The sequence below is a fragment of the Arachis hypogaea genome, chromosome 11, assembly GCF_003086295.3.
Source record: "Arachis hypogaea cultivar Tifrunner chromosome 11, arahy.Tifrunner.gnm2.J5K5, whole genome shotgun sequence".
NCBI classification, from domain to species: Eukaryota; Viridiplantae; Streptophyta; class Magnoliopsida; order Fabales; family Fabaceae; genus Arachis; species Arachis hypogaea.
This window is the reverse complement of record NC_092046.1, coordinates 9,501,546-9,521,042: the sequence shown is the minus strand read 5'-3', so window position 1 is coordinate 9,521,042 and position 19,497 is coordinate 9,501,546. Positions and strand designations below refer to the sequence as shown.

General features: G+C 32.5%; 1 protein-coding gene across 1 annotated transcript; it reads right to left on the bottom strand.

Moving 5' to 3' along the window:
- Positions 1–7,672: 7,672 nt before the first annotated feature.
- On the bottom strand, positions 7,673–8,236 carry LOC112720948 (uncharacterized). The gene has a single exon (XM_025772041.1). The coding sequence runs from the start codon at positions 8,234–8,236 to the stop codon at positions 7,673–7,675; it is 564 nt and encodes a 187-aa protein (XP_025627826.1).
- Between the last annotated feature and the right edge of the window lie 11,261 nt (positions 8,237–19,497).

Here is a 19,497-nt window from a genome sequence, read left to right as displayed (position 1 = left end):
AAATTTTTAGGACACATCATAAATAAATTCTTTCTCAAATACAAATCTTAATAATAAGTCGTTTTAATGGCAGGTTAAGTAATTACAGTTATTATTAACTGGGAAAATTTGGTTAGCTATTCCTATTATATATTTTAAATTACCATAAAAATAAATGTTAAATATTTTTAAATAATATTGTATTAAATATACAACTTTATCCTGTTTTAATTTCAGTTTTTCATATAACGGCCTCATTGCACTTACTACGGTAGGACATTAGCATTTGTTATATACTTTCTTATGGATATATTTGAGTAGACGGTTAAATTAGTTTTTAGTGATTATTTGTTTTTTAAATTTATTTTTTAAATTGTTTTAATTAAATTTATCTTTTAAAAATATTAAGTTAATCATGTTAATTTTTTTGTCATTTTTATTGTTAATTATATCAGAATTTGTTAATATAATATATTAAGTAACATCATAATATGCCAATGAGTAATAGCTCAAATGGCATAGTCTCTCCATACTCAATTAAGAGGTTGTGGGTTCGAATCTCCTATCTTTGGTAAAAAAAAAAAAAAAAAACATCATAATACATATCTAATAGTCTTAATTGATGATTAAAATAATAAATTTATAAAATTAGATCAAATAAACTCTGAATTGAGATATTCCAATGCTTCAAGTTCTCTTTTTAATTAGATTTTGATTTGATTTAATTCAATAAATTTATTATCTTAATAGTCAATTAAAATTCATAGGTGTGTGTTGTGGTGTTACTTAACATGTCACATTAACAAATTTTGATACCATCAATAAAAAAAATGACAAAAGAACTAATGTAATTAATTTAAAATATTTGAATGATAAATTTAATTAAAAAAATATTTTAAAACTAATTTAAAGAATTATTGATCTTTTAGAAATAAATTTAATTATTTACTGTAATATATTTTATTATTAATTAGAGACCTGACGAAGCCATGTAAAAAAAAAGGCCTATTATAGCCCAGATTTATTAAAGAAATAAAATAAGAGAAAACAAAGCGAGGATATAAAATAATTTTGTATAATAATTTAAGTTATTATGTTATTAAGAGAATAAATAACAAATAAAATTGTGCCAAAATTTAGAAAAGATTTAATTAATGTAAGAAAAAAATAACTATTTATATCTATAAATTTTATGAATGTTGACAAAAGTACTCATTAAAGAAAAAAATTAATGTTATACTCGGAAAAAAATTTTAAATACCCCTGACAATTATCTCGAAAGACAACGAGACTCTCAACAAAAAAAAAAACTCTTTTCGACTCTTAATCTTTACTTTTATGAGACTAATTAGCCTCTCTGTCAATATTTTTTTTCTGTATTAACGAAATAAGCTTACATAATATGTTAAACTGTTGATTTATCTATTAAAAATCAACTAGGATTAACAACTTTTTTTTGTTGAGAGTCTCATTGTCTTTTAAGGATAATTGCCAAGGGCGTTTAGTTTTTATTTTTATTTTTTTATTATTTATTTCAAATACATTAACTAAATTTGTTGTGTAAAACTAAGAAATATTAATGAATTTTAAATTTTTTTTACTTATAAAATTAAATAGAGGATATATTAGTGATTAATGTGTCATATAAGTATATTTTGAAGAGAAATCATTGACAGATGGGCTAACTAGTCTCACGAAGTTAAATATCAAGAGTTGAAAAGGGTATTTTTTTTTTTGGCCTCGTAGTCATTTGAAAAAATTATCAGGGCTGGGTTGGGTATTTACCCATAAAAAATGGGTTTCGTGTGACAAAAATACTTAAATTTTAAATTTTTTTGACTTTTTAATAAAATTTCTAAATTATCCCACTCTTTATCTTCAACATCAACTCTACTTCTATCTCTTCTTTTCGAGATCATAAATTTTTATAATTTTTCATAACCATCACTTTAATCACCTTCTCTCTTCCTTATTACTCTACCACCGCCACTGTTGCCACCACCACCACTATGATGACCCCAACATTAACTACCTCAACCCTTCCACCCCATCAACCCACTTTCTTCCTTCTCCACTTTCACAGCCATAATCACATCATCCTTTAACAACAACAATAACAACAATTCTGAGCAATTAAACCATAAAAGTATTTACATTTTTTTTTAGAAAAACAAAAAAGATCAAGGAAAGGATGATGGAAAAAGATCGAGGAATCTTGGGTACTTTAAACAAGGTGGCACCCCTGACGATGTTGGCATTAACAGAGGAGAAATCGACGCTGATTGTGTCGCAGGAGACAAGAATAGTGACAAAGGATGGGGTGATGGGTGACTACCACTGCCACCTCATCCTCCCTCCTCCTCTAGTGTACTCTCTCTCTCTCTCTCTCTCTCTCTCAACCTCTATACTTGTTTTTATTTTTTCTTCTCTCTCTCTCTCTCTCTCTCTCTCTCAACCTCTATACTTGTTTTTATTTTTTCTTTTAATTTGATCTATTTCTAACTTCAATTTTTTTTGTCTCTTTTATCTCTATTATTGTTGTTAGTGAATGTATGTGAGATGTGACAGTGGTGAGGTGGTGCGGTGGATAGTGAAGTACAATTTTGTGATTAATGTAGAGGTGGTGTGGTGGGGAGTGACGGAAAAATGGTGATGGGGACAGCTTTTTTGGTGTTTTGAGAGATGGTGGTAATAAAAGAATGTGAAAGTTTAAGATTTGGAGAAGAAGAAATGGTGATGGAGTTGAAGTTGAAGATAAAGAGTGGTAATAATTTAAAAATTTTATTCAAAAATTAACAAAAATTTAGAACTTAGATATTTTTTTGGTGCCTATAACAAAAACTAAAACAAGCAGAAACACAACACCAAAAAAATACATAGCAGAATCCTTCAACAAAATCTGATTGAAATTATCACTTAGCTGAATCCACACTAATTGAGAATAAACACTCTTAGTCCCTATCTTAGCCAGACAATCAGTAGCAACATTAGCTTCTTTTCTAACCCAAATGAATGACACCTCCCAGTTTTTACTTAACAATTCCATAATCTTTTCGATAATATCCATATTATCACCTGCAACATAATTGATAATATTGTTCAGCCAAAGATACACTTCCACAGAATCAGTTTCACAAATCAACGAATCACAACCAACTTCTTGCGTAATCATAAGATCATTCTAGAATGCCATCAAATGGCAGATGTCCCAAGTTACCTAGAACCCATGTGCCATAATGATCACGGATAATGCACCCAAAGCCTGCTACAAGAAAGTCTGAAAAAACACTAGCATCACAGTTGACTTTAACAACATTTTGGGGGGGGGGGTTGCCACAAAAATTTTTGGACTACATAATCTCAAAAATTTCTATCCTTCTTCACCCTTTTCAACTCATTCGCCAAGGTTCTCGCAAGGCAAAAATTTTCCTCCAAGGCCATGGTTCATTCGGGTTGAAGAAATCATTACATGTATTTCGCTAAATCTATCAAATCTCAGCAGTCACTACTTCCTCTTTACCATTAATAACGCTAGTAATCCAGGATTGAAAATCAAAAGCATTAGCACGGTCAACAATAGAAGGATCTAAAGAATTTCATACATCATGAACAGTGAAACAATTTCGAAAGTAATGTAACACAGATTCAGAATCATTTTCACATTTATTACAAAGGTCACTCACCGCTAAACCCCTTTTATAACTGAAGACATTAGTGGGAATGACATTATGAAGTGCAAGCCAAAAAAAAAAATCTGACCGTTTCTAAAATGAAAAGCTTCCCGTCATCTCTCCATTCAAATTTCATATGTGCAAGCCAATTGTACCCGCTTTTGGTAGTATATCCCTTTCGAAGCAATCGGTTTTCAAATCCAACCCGGTTTATTCGTGTTCTTTTCAGGAGGAGGAATAACCCCACAAAGGATTCAATATCCTCGGGAATGGGGTGGAAAAGTTTCCAAATTTTCAAATCCCATCATAGTAAACATCATCCAACTTGAGCAATCAATTAGAAACATGAACAAATGGGAGAGAATATACAAAAATACCTAAAGGACTCCAAGGATCATACCACGAGGATTGAAGGGAACTCCCTGTATGCCACCCAAGACCTTTTTTGATGGTCATATAGACTTTGGAGATGCTTTTTCACACAAAAGAACCATATTTAGCCGATCCCCAATCCCGATTTTGCTTCAAATATTTATGAGAAAGAAGTTGCACCCACAACCGATCCTTATCCTTCAACATTTGCCAAACCAATTTACCAATAAGCATCATATTAGCACACTGCGAATCTCTAACTCCAAGCCCTCGTAGATTCTTAGGAGCCATAACTTTCTCTCATTTTACTAATGGAAGACCTCTACCATCCGCATTACCTTTCTACAAGAATTGACGTACCATGGAGTCAATCTTATCATGAGTATAAGAAGGAAAAAGAAAAGTTTGCATTTGATAAACCGGAATTGAAGATAGAACCAATTTTACCAAACACAATCTTCTGGCCTTATTTAGCATGCGCCCTTTCCAACTGGCCAATCTAACACAAATTTTCTCAATCACCTCTTGAATTATCTTTTGTGCAGCTCTATCATGATCAATATTCACCCCCCCTCCTCCCAAATATCTTCCCAAATGTTGAGTGAATTGAATGATAGAAACACCAGATAAGATATCCTTCCTTCTCTGAGAAATATTTTTAGAACATTGAGCTTTCGACTTGCATAAATTCACCTTAAGCCCAGATGCCTTTGTAAAGATGTCCAAAGCTTCCATGACTATTTCAACTTGATTCTTGGTAGCCTTACAAAAGAGAAACAAATCATCAGCAAATATAAGATGAGAGACTCTAGGCTCTTCTCTAGAAACAGCCACCGGAATCCAAGAACCACTAGAGGCAAGGTGAAAAATAAGGCAAGCAAGTCTTTCCGCAAATAACAAAAATGTATGGTGATATTGGATCTCCTTGTCTTAGACCCCTTAGAGGCTTAAAACTTTGAAGCATTTTCCCATTCCATAAAATGGATAAGGAAGAAGAGTACACACAACGCATAATAAGTTTGACAGTTGTAGCTGAGAATCCGAAACTCTTCTACGAATGGTCCAAAAAATGCCAATCAACTCTGTCGTAAGCCTTTTCAAGATCAATCTTAAAAGCAATTGTTACTTTCTTGGACTTTGTCTTCCGCATGAAATGAAGAATTTCTTGAGCAATAATAATGTTCTCACAGATTCCTCTTCCAGGAATAAATCTTCCTTGCAACGGGCCAATCACCTCAACACTAGAATCTTAGTGACAAACTGACAATTTTATAGATAACATTGTAATCGGTCTAAATTTCTTCATATTCGTTGAATTATCCACCTTTGAAATAAGAACAATCAATGCCTCAGAAATTATCATCAATACAACTCCCTATAAAAGCTTGTCTAACAATCTTCCACACATCTGTCCCCACTACATCCCAATATTCTTCGAAAAAGATCACTTGAAAACCATCCCGGCTAGGAGCTTTAAACGAACTTATCTCCACGACTACTTTTCTAACTTCTTCAAACATGACATCCTCTTGTAATCTAAAGCACGCATCTTAACTAAGGTGTGGAAGTGGGATATCCTTCAAACCATTAATCCTCACCTCCTCTTTGGAATAGAACAACCGCTGGAAATACATGTTAGCTTACGCTTTAAGGACACTCTCATCTTCTGACAAAGTGCTGTTTTCAAGCATCAGACTATGAATCTTATTCTTCTTTCTCTTCACAATTGTTTGAAGATGGAAAAAACTAGTATTTCTGTCCCCAAATTTGACCCACTGATCTCTTGATTTCTAGAACCACAATAGCTCTTCTCTCAAAAGAATAATATTAAACTCATTTTGAAGGCCTTTATCTTCCTCCCTTGATAAAACATCATCCGACTGCTCCAAAAGACTTTGCACCCTGTTAATGAGGATCTCTAACTCTCTTTTCTTAACAAAGATATTTTCAAAGATATCAAAATTAAACTTCTGAGCATCTCTCTGAATAGCAAAAAAGGCTTTTAGTGATATCCGAAGTTACAGAATTTCACGCTTTATGAACAACATCACGAAACTGAGGATGAGTAATGCAAGCTGCTTGAAATCTGAAGAGACGACATTTATTCTTCTTATTATGATTGAGCGGCCTACAACAAACCAAAATGGGCGAGTGGTCTGAGTGAAATCTCACCAAAATCTCACAAAAAGCTTCGAAAAAAAGCAAGTGCAAGTCCTTACAAACAAAAGCACTATCCAGCTTTTTTGAGACATTTGTTCCTTCCTGAACTTTTCTAAACTAAGAAAATTTTCTTCCTTTAGTTTCCATGTCCATTAATCCACAAGTGTCCATTGCAGTCCCAAAAGCCTCAACTTTTTTTGTTAAAAATACTCCCCTTGACTTCAGTAGAATAAAATACTTCATTAAAATCCCCAAGAACTATCCAATGGCTGTGCAAATAATCAACAATACCACTAAGATAATCTCAAGTCTCATCACGAAAATATACTTGTGGAGGAGCATACACTGCACTGCACATCCACTGAGAAGAACCATCAATAACTTCAAAGGTGATATAATGGTTGTTAACATCCAGGACTCTACACTGACCCCAATATTTTTTCAGCCAACACCCAAATACCTCCATTTTACCCTCTAGCCTCTGAAATACCAATCTCACAGTAGCCAAAATTACCCCAAAAGGATTTCATCCTCTCAAAGCAAATATGGGTTTCAACAAGAATAAAAATTGTGGGATGAAACTTCCTAACGATTTCCTTGCAGTGAACCTAGGCTAATTTATTAGAAGTCCCTCTAACATTCCAAGATAAAATGCTAAAATCCATAAAAAAATAATAAGCAGATAAAGGGAAGGCACCAACCAATACTTATCTCATAGCGTGCCCTGCTTCTCACCCACGACCTCCTTTCCCCTACTGATTTCCTTGGCCGCGGAATCCTCTGATTTATCAAAATGAACTTGAAGCCTTCCATCTTGCGATGAATTTTGTAACGAGTTTGGCCAAACTCTCTTTCTCGCCGATATGTTTGTTGGTGTGACATTATTCCCATCTTTTTTAATAGAACCCAACGAAGGTGAAATCACAAGCTTCATTGCATATGAAGCTTTTGCATATTTGTTCCAAGCTTGATTAGTTAACTGATCCATATTCACACTTGGCCCACTTTTGTTTTTCGGAAGAAGACCCATAATTTTTTTAATGGGCTTTTTCTGCTGAGACCCAAAAGCCTTCTTCACACTCTCCTTCTCTACTTTCTTTTTTCTTTTTTTGACACTACTTGTGTCCACCCTTCATTAGCATCCCCTTTCCAATTGCATGAGTTTCGGAAAAGTCATGCAACGTTATCGGCTTTGATATCTCCTTAGATATCTCCTTTCTTTGCTCCTTGTCTGCCGCAATATCCGCAGTCTTCAGATTCTCCTCCCTAGCTGCGACATTCTCGCCGAAAACAAACGTAGCAGGTCCACTGTCTTTCTTCGCCATATATCCCTTTTGCTCCCCCTCCTATGCACTCCCAACCTCCACCATCGTAGACACTCCTACTTTGCTTCCGCAATCCACCGCAAAATGTCCATAACATCTATATTTCTCACAAATTAAGGCCAAACGCTCATACTCAACCTTATACACAAGATCGTCCATCTCAATCTAGTCGATGACTGAAAATCCTAGATCAATAAAAACGCAAGCTTTTGTAAATTTACCTCTCTCTGCCTCTTTAGTGGCAACGTCAACTTTGATGGGGTCTCCCATCGCAGTTGCAATTCTACGCATGGCTTTCTTCTGATAATAATGGATATTTAGCCCAATAATGTGAATCCAAACCAAATTGGTTCCAAAAGATTCTTCTGCGGGTCGAAAAGAGATAGTCCATGGCTTGACGGCCAAATAATGACCATCAATCATCCATAACCCCCTAAGCAAAATCTTCTCTCGATCCTCTTTCAAATCACACTTTACAAGAAAGTATTCAAAACCGACATTGAGAACCTCATATCCTCCCTTCAGTCTCCATATGAACTTAAATTTATGGACGATAGCTGTGTAATTCACACGCTTACCCAAGACTTTGATAACAATAGAATCAATGTACGACTCAGACAAGACTTTTTTTTCTTCATCAATGAATATAACCTTTGGTCGGGACGCCCCACTGTCTCTTCTTGTAACCACCGCGAGACGATCTCCATCAAGAGAGTCATCTACAATCATCAATTTTCGTGCCACACCTCTAACCACCTTATCCCAGAAAGAAATTTTCATTCATTTATATCCAAAACTACTACTACAATCCTAATCAACATGTCCATGAGCATCACTCTTAACCTCTTTTCCTCCCTCCGAAGGACCTTTCAATACATTCTGATCTTTCCTTATTCTCTTAACCCTTCAACTCCACTCCCTCCTTGCATCGACGTCCAGACAATCTCGCTCGCACCTTCTCTCATAGTTGTGCTATATATAGAATTTAGATATTATTATCACACGAAATCATTTTTTATAAGTATAACATAAATTTTTTTATTTAATGAGTATTTTTATTAGCGTTTGCAAAATTAAATACAAACAGTTAAGTCTATATTCCTTTCATCTAATCATTAATTTATTTTTACACAATATTAATACAAATCATCACCACATTTTATAAGATGATTGCTATTCTACCACATAGAGTTAGGTGGTAACGGTTTTTTTTTTGTCAAAAAAAAATTAACTACTTAAAATTTTTAATCAATGTTTTTATTTTTATTTGTATTTCTTTTTATAAAAGAGAGATAATATTTGATTATTTTATTTTTTAAATTGACAATAAAATAATTAATCTTGTCACATTATTTTTTAAATAGTAATTAGGTGTAATCCACCTGAATAGTTTAATCATTTTTTTTATACTTGGTTAAACATTCAACCACAATGAGGAGAATTCAAATGCTGGGTGATACAAGTCAAATTACGCCCATAAAACAGCATCACTAACTTTACAAAAGACATGCAAAGCTAATAAATCGCCACAAACAAAGCAAAAGCAAAACACCCCTAACCAAACAAAGTCAAATCCAGATGTCCTGCGGATTCACTATCATGAAAATTAGAATATCAATATTAAACAAACAAAACACCAAGACTCCATATCAAAGACACTAATAAAACTAACACCACCATTTTCGTTTGTTGAACTCTCACTCAATCCTTATAAGATTGTTCTGATTCCTTATTCTGCATCGCTCTCTTCCTCTTCTGTTTTTTTTTTATTAGACTCATATTTTGCCTAATGTAATCCAGGAACAGTCTCATCATCGCTACAAGTCAGATTGAGTTGAAAGAATACTTAGCTGTCAAAAAAATTCAAACCCATAAGCATAATAAATTAATCTCAAAGATTCCTTCTAGAGAAGACAACAAATAAATTATCTTCTAATAAAATTGTTGATCTGTCATCTTATAATTCGGTTTTTATTGTGCATTATGAGTTATATCTCGGCTTTAATTATCATTCATTTTGTAACTGACATTTTCATTACCGACTTAATGACCATTATTCTGACTTAATGATCAGGTCATACCATCAACTCTATTAATCAACTTTATGCCTATAAAAGGCACCAATCTCTATATACACTATACATTCTAGAGATATTCTAGATAGATTCTATATACATTCTATATTCATAGAATTATTATATATTCTAGAGACATTCTAGATATATTCTATATTCATAGAATTATTATAATATACAACATATGATGACTTCTATTTCATGTCTTACATTCTATATTCATAGAATTATTCTTATACCTCTTAAACACTTACTGACTTGAGCGTCGGAGTGTCTTTTGCATGTACCCACCCTTTGTTCTCTCATTGCCGACGTATAACTCATCCCGACGAGAAGCTTGAAGACATACATCGACGGGCGAGCTATAAACAGGCCAAACTCAGCAAGAACAATTGGCGCCGTCTGTGGGGAGCAAGTAAAATAATTCTTACTCCCCTCAAGTTCATAAAACTTGAATTACATTCAAATTTTTGAACCAATTTCAACAATCTTGTTTAAGATTTTATTTAATACATTTTATCAAATTTTAATCTAACGTATCATAATATTTCACATGTCATAATCGATCAATGAATCAATCCAAGAATAAACTCGGCTTTCAACCAATAAAAAAAAAACTCGATTTTCAATCAATCAAAGTACAAACTCACCTATCAATTTTGCTAACTTTTTCAAAGTTCTCTACTTACACAAATAACATTATTTATTTTATTCACACATATTTTTGCATTTATATTTTGTGTAACTAATATTTACTGATTTATTAGTTATATTCAAACCTCAATATATGTTTTATACAATAATGACATATAACAATCATGTCAATTGAATTTTTATTTCATTATGTGCTATATTCTTATTATTTAATGATTTCATTTATACAATTAAATGACAATAATGATGCGTTCAAATCTTAAAATTGGATTCCATAAAAAATTAATTATATATCAATTGTATATAACTGTTACACTATTCACTTTATGCTATTAAATTTTATGTTACTATTTGTTTAATATAAAAAATTAAACAAGCAATTTACTATTATTGCACGAAGAATATCCCTCGTCATATTGTAACTGCTAGAAACATTATACTAAATGTATAATTCAATAACTGTTATCTTATTACTTTATTATCAAATTAAAGCATGTCCTACAAAACAAAATTAAAATATTCACATTTGGCATGTATGACATTCATATATGTCGTCTTCTTCTCTACAATTATCAACTTTCAAGGTATATTTTTCTACTTTAAACTCTTACTTTTACAATATATATTATTCAATATATGTTGCAATTTTAGACATATTTATTTTCTCAATTTATCTTATTCATGTCAGATCTTCATTGTAAATTGTAAATATTCAATAACTAATTGCTTTAAGAGAGAAATTTATCAATAAATTATTGTGGGTCGGAAAAATTCCCAAGACAATTAACCATTATATCCTCGGATTATACAATCGATTCCGTCAATGGATATCTATCTCTGAACTTTTCAGTTCACATACAATCAAATGTTAAAATTGTTCTTAAGCGGAAAAGTATCCCCCACACAACTATCTTGATTGAATGACTCTTATCATTCAATTATTTTTTGAATAAGTGCCGACATAATAACCCGACTAAGCTTGGGGGCTCACCATATCATTATTCACTTATCTTTTAACCGAGTTATAAATCATTTTATTTTCTAAGCTTAACCTGGATCATATGATCGGCAGACAAAGCTTGGGGACTATGATCCGTCACCTTATAACTCGGTCTTTATTGTGCATTATGAGTTATAACTCGGCCTTAATTATCATTCATTTTATAACTGACACCTTCATTACCGACTTAATGACCATTATTCTGACTTAATGATCAGGTCATACCATCAACTCTATTCATCAACTTTATGCCTATAAAAGGCACCAATCTCTATATACACTATACATTCTAGAGATATTCTAGATAGATTCTATATACATTCTATATTCATAGAATTATTATAATATACAACACATGATCACTTCTATTTCATGTCTTACATTCTATATTCATAGAATTATTCTTATACCTCTTAAACACTTACTGACTTGAGCGTCGGAGTGTCTTTTGCAGGTACCCACCCCCTTGTTCTCTCATTGCCGACGTATAACTCATCCCGACGAGAAGCTTGAAGACATTCATCGACGGACGAGCTATACACCGGTCAACCTCAGCAAGAACAATTGTGTTTGACATATGAGATATGGACAGAGATATTGTGTCTAAAAATACTAAATTAGTGTATTTTGTGTTCATTTTGACAGAAAAAATACAAAGATACTAACAAAGAATATAACTTATTTTTTATTTTTTTTATTATTCTTATTAATTTTTTATTATTATATTTTTCTTCTCAAATTTTTTGAATGAAAAAATATAAAAATAAATTAAATTTTCATAATTTATTTTAATTTATTATTAAATAAAATATAAAAAAAATAAAATTGTGTCTTTATTGTTTGTATCTTATTATTAGTATTTTGTCTTATTTTATTCTCAAAAACAAACATAGGATTAAGACTATTATTTTCAATGGATAATGCTAGGTAGACAAAAAAAAACAGCCAGAACTTGCCTTATTTAGCATTAATTAATTGTCGCAACAATTAATAAATGCTAAATAAAGTAAGTTATGGTTGTTTTTGGCTGATTTTCTTTGGTTACCAAACATTTTCCTTTCTTAATTCCTTGCTCCAATTTTCACATCATACAATGCCATTTAAATGGAGCTCAGATTCACGACAAATTAGTCCTTAACTTGTCGAATTGGAAATACTGTTTGGGTAAACCAAAAAAAAAATTACTCACGGCGTCTAACCCCAGCTAACGATTGGTCACTTGACAAGTGGAAGACATCATTCATGGTTACAGTTTTATTGTTGCTATAATTTTTCATAGCCAATTTAAAAAGGACATTGTCATCTTTTCTAATATATATATATATATATATACACATGATTTTCGAGTCCTCCCTATAAAAAGATGACCTAAATTAGATTTTAGTTTAGAATGACTCAGAGTAAAAATAAAATCCTATCTCTTTAATCACATCTATAAAGAATTTGGTTGAGTTTGATTTAAAAAAAAAAAAAAAAAAAACTTAATCACCCAACCTGTGCTATTAGATGTTAGGTTTAGCTCATTTGTATTTTAAAGACATAAATTAAAGTTACTAATTATAAAAGTTTATATAAAAAAGGTATAAAATTTAAAATTTTAATAAGCTTGTTATTCCTTTATTAAAATAAAAATTTACAAATTTTAACTAATAATAACTTTAATTTGTGTCCCTAAAACATGTCAGTTTATAATTTGTTTACTTTCAAAAATTAAAAGAAAAAGTATAGATAAATAATATAAATATTGAACAATGTAAACAACGGTTTAAAAAAAAGGTTAAATTAATTATTAAAATTAGATTCTCAATTTATTAGAATAATTAATTTTTGAATTTAAATTATTAAGCAACGTAACCTCCTCTATTACATCACGTTTCCATTCCATCTCAAATTCTCAACCCTTCCCCTCCTCCAACTCACGTTTTCTCCTTCACTACGCTGCGACGGAAATGTCGCCGTAACTTCAACCACCGCAAGGGGCACCGCCGCTAAACGCTGTCCACCATCGCGGCTTCCTCCTCGCACAGCGCAGCCCACCCCACTTTGCAATTCATATATAGTAGCATCGCCCGACCATTGTAGTCCTTCTTCACTTCGCAATTTGCAGCAGCAAAGACGATCACCGTAGCCCCTCTTCCTCGCGTTGACAGCTGTGCCGCCCGACCACCGCAGCGATCTCTCCCTCGTGATTTGTAGCAGCGTAACCCGACCACCGTACCACATCTCCCCTCGCCAATCGCAGCGCCGCTGATCACCGCAACTCCTTCCCTCTCTCCCGTTTTCACCTTGTTGTAGTCAACCCATAATATGACGAATGGTCATTTTAGTAGGTATGCAGATGGTTGTTTTAATTTTTATGTGAATGGTTATTTGATTGGAATGAGTTTAGTTAGATACAATTAAGATATGCTGGATGTTCAATTCACTAGGTATGCGGATGATTATTTTTATCCTTAAGTGGATAGTTATCCTTAAGTGTCGAGGAAGGTCCTTGTTGACGAACCAGCAGCGAGGAGGATCCCGACGACGATGATGGGGTTGGTTGGCGACCAAGCGACGGTGACGATGACAAAGGATTTGGGGGAGAAGCTGATGCTTTGGTAAATTAGACTATAATGAATAGTTAAAATTTTTGAATTACTGAATGAGATTTTTTAGTTGGGTAATTCAGGCGGAGTATTTTTTTAATTTTATTGGGCCAAATTTTTAGTCAATTGTTCACGTTGTTTAAATTTTTTATTGTCTATCTAGCGGATTTAAAACTAAAAATTAACCCCTACTTTTTGTGAAACATCGTGAAACAAAACTTAAAATGGTTGGACAAGAAGAGTTGACACAATTTAATTTCGAGATGCTCGTCCCTTGTATGGTTCAATTCCACTCATGCATTGTTTTTTTCAAAATGTTTTGTATTGCTATTAGGAGTGAAAATGAGTCGAGGAGAGTCGAATTTTGGTTTAGAAAGACGTAGCCCATATTATAAATAAATGATCTAAGTCTAAGTTTGTTACTCTTTTATAGTTTTTTTTTTTTTTTGATTAATAGTCAAATTAGTCTTTGGAAAATAAAACACTCTCCAAATTTATTCTTGAAAGATTTTATCAATCAAACTGGTCTTTCAAAAATTGCGAATTAAGGACACCACTCACAATTTTCGTCAATGATTGATGATGTAAAATGTTAACTAATAGTGTATATGACACATAACATGTTCAATTAGACGCTGACCAAATATGTTTATGAAAATCTGTCAATTTAGTCGCTAGGTTATATTGGGAATAAGGTTTTTATAATTGGAAAAATGACTAAATTAATAAAATTTCATAAACATAATTAGTTAATGTCCAATTAGACATGTCAAGTATTATATATGTTATCTATTAACGATTTACAACATCAATCTTTGAAGAAAATTGTTAATAGAGTAACTGAAGGACAAATATAATTAAATTTTAATCTTTAATTCACCAATTTGATTGAAAAAATCTTTCAATGACGAATTTAAAGAATATCTTATCTTTAATTTGACATTAACCCTTTTTTTTTCAGGCTCGAGTCCAGCTTGTTTAAAAATTTGATAAGTCTACAAGTCTATTTGAAAAATCCGTTTACTTGAATTATAACTCAAATCGATATACTTAAGAAATCTAAATTAACATTAAATATATTCAAAATTTATAATTCATTATTTTTAAAATATAATTCATTTATAAATTAATTCTTAATAATATATCATAACTATACTTACAATTTATAATCATAAATATTTTTTTTTGAAAAAAACAACTACAATCTTAATTAGTATTGATTATTGATTATTGATTATTTTAGTTTTGTTTTATATAAATAAATAGTTAAAATTTTAAATTAAAAATAATTTATTTTAATAAAAATAATATTTTAACGAATTGACTCAATAAATTTTGTAAATTTTTTTTTAAATTTATGACCTAATATTTTTAATTAATAAATTTTTAAAAAAAATTAAATTTAACCTATTTAACAAAACAAACTGAATCACAAGCTCCCAACGAGAAACCAAGCCTACTTCCACACCTGGTTGTTATACAAAATCTAAAATACTACTTCCAAACGAAAGACCAATGCGGCAATGCCACACCCGCATGCGATCGTGCTTCGTATAAATGAATAATATATTATCCAATTTGCCTCATTTAAACTTTAATTTGTGGACAAGTTGGTCATTACTTATATTTTAGGAGATAACTAGTTGGAGGTGTGTATTAATTAATGACACATCTTGTGCCTCTCCAAAAAGTCAAAACCCCACATCTTGCTTTGGAAACTGGTTAATTGAGCTGTAACCTGAAAGAAAAAGAACTCATATTTATGGTGAATCATCTTTTAGTGTCTTATCGTTTTGCAAGTTGCAACTAACGTAATACACAAACAAATTGATGGTTGGATGTAAGGGGACAGTGGCTAAAATATAGTAGGATTTAAATTCAATCTTAACTCTACTTATAGATTGAATTTGTTATTAAAATTTAATTAAAAAAATATAGGTAACTAATAATATTTTTAAATAATATATGAATAATATAAATTAATAGAGTTAAAAAAATAAATTAATCTTAAATTTAATTAGTAGCATTAAATTAAAATGTAGTATATTTTTATTTAATTGGTTGTTATTTATGTTGTTTAAGATAGTCATTGTTTACCTAGTATTCTCCAATTTAATTTTATTTTATTCGCAGATTGAGAACAATTTAACTTTAATTCTACTTATAGCCAATTTATGGGTATTCAATTTTACTTGCAGGTTTTCACAAATATGTAATATTATTATATAACTTAATGAGCATACAAATTAAAAATTCAATATAAACAACACAATTTTTTTATAAATAATATAATTATCAAATATTTAATTCTACATAAAAATCTTTGTTTAAATTAATAACACAAACACAAATAAAATATTGTGATATAATGTATTTATATATCACTAAAATAGAATTGGTTTTTATATAAACAAAAGTGTTCAATTATTAATTGATGATCATGCCTTAATGGTAAAGACCTTTTACACTAAGTTATACGTTGCATTGTATGCACCCATGGTGAGTCAATTGTGTGCATACTCTTCAAGTTTTCTATTTTGGTAAGCCAAAGCAGCACAGTCATGTCTACATGGTAGCCCAGTGAGTTACTAAAGTCAACAACTGCATGTACCTTTGCTAAGATCCATACTCACCTTCATGGGCAGACATTGCACCTTATACACATTCTCCGTGTCATCTCCGGTAGGTAGAGGCCTCTATTTGTTGCTCTCTCGCTTCTCCTTTTCTAATCTGCTCTGTTGGGTTGGGACTAACTTTCCGCTGTACCCAACCAAAACTTTTTTATTTCTTGCCATAATCCTCATTACGTAGCACCTCACTTCCTCCAACATGGTAATTATTGGTTTCTCCCTCATCTTCTTCACCTTGGCATTAAACACCTCGCAATTATTGTTTGTGTAGTAGTCCATCTTAGGGTATTCACTAAAATGAGTTCTGCTCCATTGTTTTGGACTAATCTTGTCCAGATATTCTCAAGCCCCATCATTGATCTTTTTTGGTCTATCCATGGCAGCATTGAAATCTTGTGTTGTGTTGCCTTAGCACTAGACCACATACATATTTTCAACTACAAGTCACTCTATTTCTTGCGAAAATTTTGCCATATATGCATGGCACAGAATCTATGGTTGGCATTTGGGTGCATTTCTTACACGGCAGGTATTAACCCCTGTAGGTATACAGTAAAATAAGTGTTGGGGCAGTATGACACTGTCCTCATTCTGGATTTTCTAAGTGTTGGGGCAGTCTGACGCTGTCCTCATTCTGGACCTTAACATCAGCCTGATTATTGTCTTCATGGGCCTTTTTCTGGGCTGGGCCTTACCCCTTTTTTGGGCCTCCTTCACAACTTGGACATCCCCTACTATTTCAGCATTGTCATCATCTTCCACTACTATCAATCTTCTTCTTGGACTTTTCTTTGGAGTTGGAACTCTTTTAGCACAGCTCTTTGTTCTCATATTTGATGGAGTCACATTCTTCTCCTCAACTAGCACAGGTTGATCCACCGGATGCTCTGTATAGACATTAATTTTGTTACCGTTTTTCACGGCTACCTCATACATTTTAACTATGTCCATATCAATCCTTAGTAACCTCAACTCATCATCAAGCTCTTTCCCAAGTTCTAGCCATTAAAAATCAGCAATAGACATATATCCAATGTCCTTCAACAAATCAGATATGAAAAAATTATTCAGAGTATCAACGTTAACCCTCTCAATTTGTGTTACTTTTTCACTAATGTAACTAACCTTTCCACATGGCTCTCTCTCAAACCGTCCTCTATGATTATAGACAGAGTTATATGGATGGTGGTCATTTCTGGAAGTAAAATTAAACAACACAATCAAAGAAAATATTTTATGTAACTGTAACTAACACAAACCCTCAACCAACTATTCTAACAATGCTCAAACACATAAAATTAATCACAAGATTTGATAAGGTATCAGAATTTGTCTAACTAGTGGCAATGACATATGAAATTAATCAAAAGTGGCAACGATGTATCTCTATTCTTCACGAATGAAAGGGAGTGACATCTTCGCTGTCAACGAGAAAACGCCTAGTATGAGGCTCTGCTCGCTAATCTATGCACGATGAGAGTATTACATGTTGGTGGTGATCGATTCGGAGTGCTCCGGTCGTCTTCTCCAATTTGGGCATGGAGTGACGGCGACGATGAACCTATGCTAGGGCACAGAAATGTACTTCTTTTTCCAAACCCATAGTGAAAACAAACGTTCACTTCCATGTAGATAGGGTTTTAGAGGGTTGGAGTGCCACGTAGGGTCGGATAACCACGAACCAAGTGCAGATACAAGACAAGGTACTTTTGTCATACGGAGGGCATCTTGTGTGAGTACAAGTTTAGTTTTAATCTAGTGTGGGTACATATGTCAGCGTTTCATCTTCTATGAGTACAAATGGTCATTTATTCTTTTTATAATGGCGTAATGTCCAAAATAGTCCTTGAAAATTCCAACATGCTTATTCTTGACATTTTAAAATGATCAAATAAATCGATCAAGTTGCAAAACGTGAATCTCCATTAGTCCTTAATTGGATGACCGTTAACATAGTGCTGACATGTACAGTTAAGTATCAACACGGCACGACGACATTGTATTGCCCCTATTTTCATCAAATTATATCCCATCTTTGCTTCTCTACCAAAACCTCTTCCTTCTTTCTCATGGACTCATCTCCTTCATTGCTGTCTTGATCATCTAGTAGAGACTCCACTCCAGCACCCTTAGTTCTGTCAAGTGCAAGGATTTTCCGACAATCACATTATGAAAAAAGACAAATATACCAAACTAACCTACCTTTCCTAGTTTACATATTTCTCTGACTCATTCTCATTACCGTCATCGTCCCTTCTCGCTTTTGGAGAATTCGTACCTCTTCTAGAGCCCTGTACAGGATGAATTTGAGAATCTTACTTCTACGATGCGAGATAGCTCAGAGATATAATAACGTCAACTATAATCGACCGCATATTAGGCTGCTCTTGAACACACATCGCCGTGATAACAAGAGCTTGGTATAAACCTCTCACGGGGTATTTACCTTCAAGTAAAGGATTGACCATTTGTGAGAATTTTCTCCTTTCTCTAAATAATGGTCTTGCCTAAAAAACAAGTAACAAGTACTCTAAGTTCATAGTTCTCGAACTTGTAATTGAATTTCACGCGAATCATCAAGTAGAAAATAAATTGACAGCATATAGAAATGAGATAGAATACGATATGCACTCAGATATTTTAACTAACTTTTCATGCCAGTACAGGATAATATCTCAACCAATAAACATGAGAGAAAATGACAAAGAATTCGTTTTCTCTCGAATGAAGGAGAATATGTCTTGATAGTGCTGAAGACTTCGACAGATAGGGCTTGACAAAGCATTCAAAACATAGAATTATTTGGTTAATTCCAATTCCATTGCCTCTCTTGTTCTCTTCTTCTGGGGTCAGTTCTACAAAACACCGATTACCTGTTTTATTGGTATGTATTTTAATTTCTTTGTTCCATTTGTCCCTCTTTCCTTTAAAATTTTTTGGAGCCCATATTAAATCCCTCGGTGCAGTAATTTTCAGTTGTGTTATCTGGATTTTCTCACTAACTTTTCCAAATAACTCTCCTTCATTAATAGTGGGCAGATTA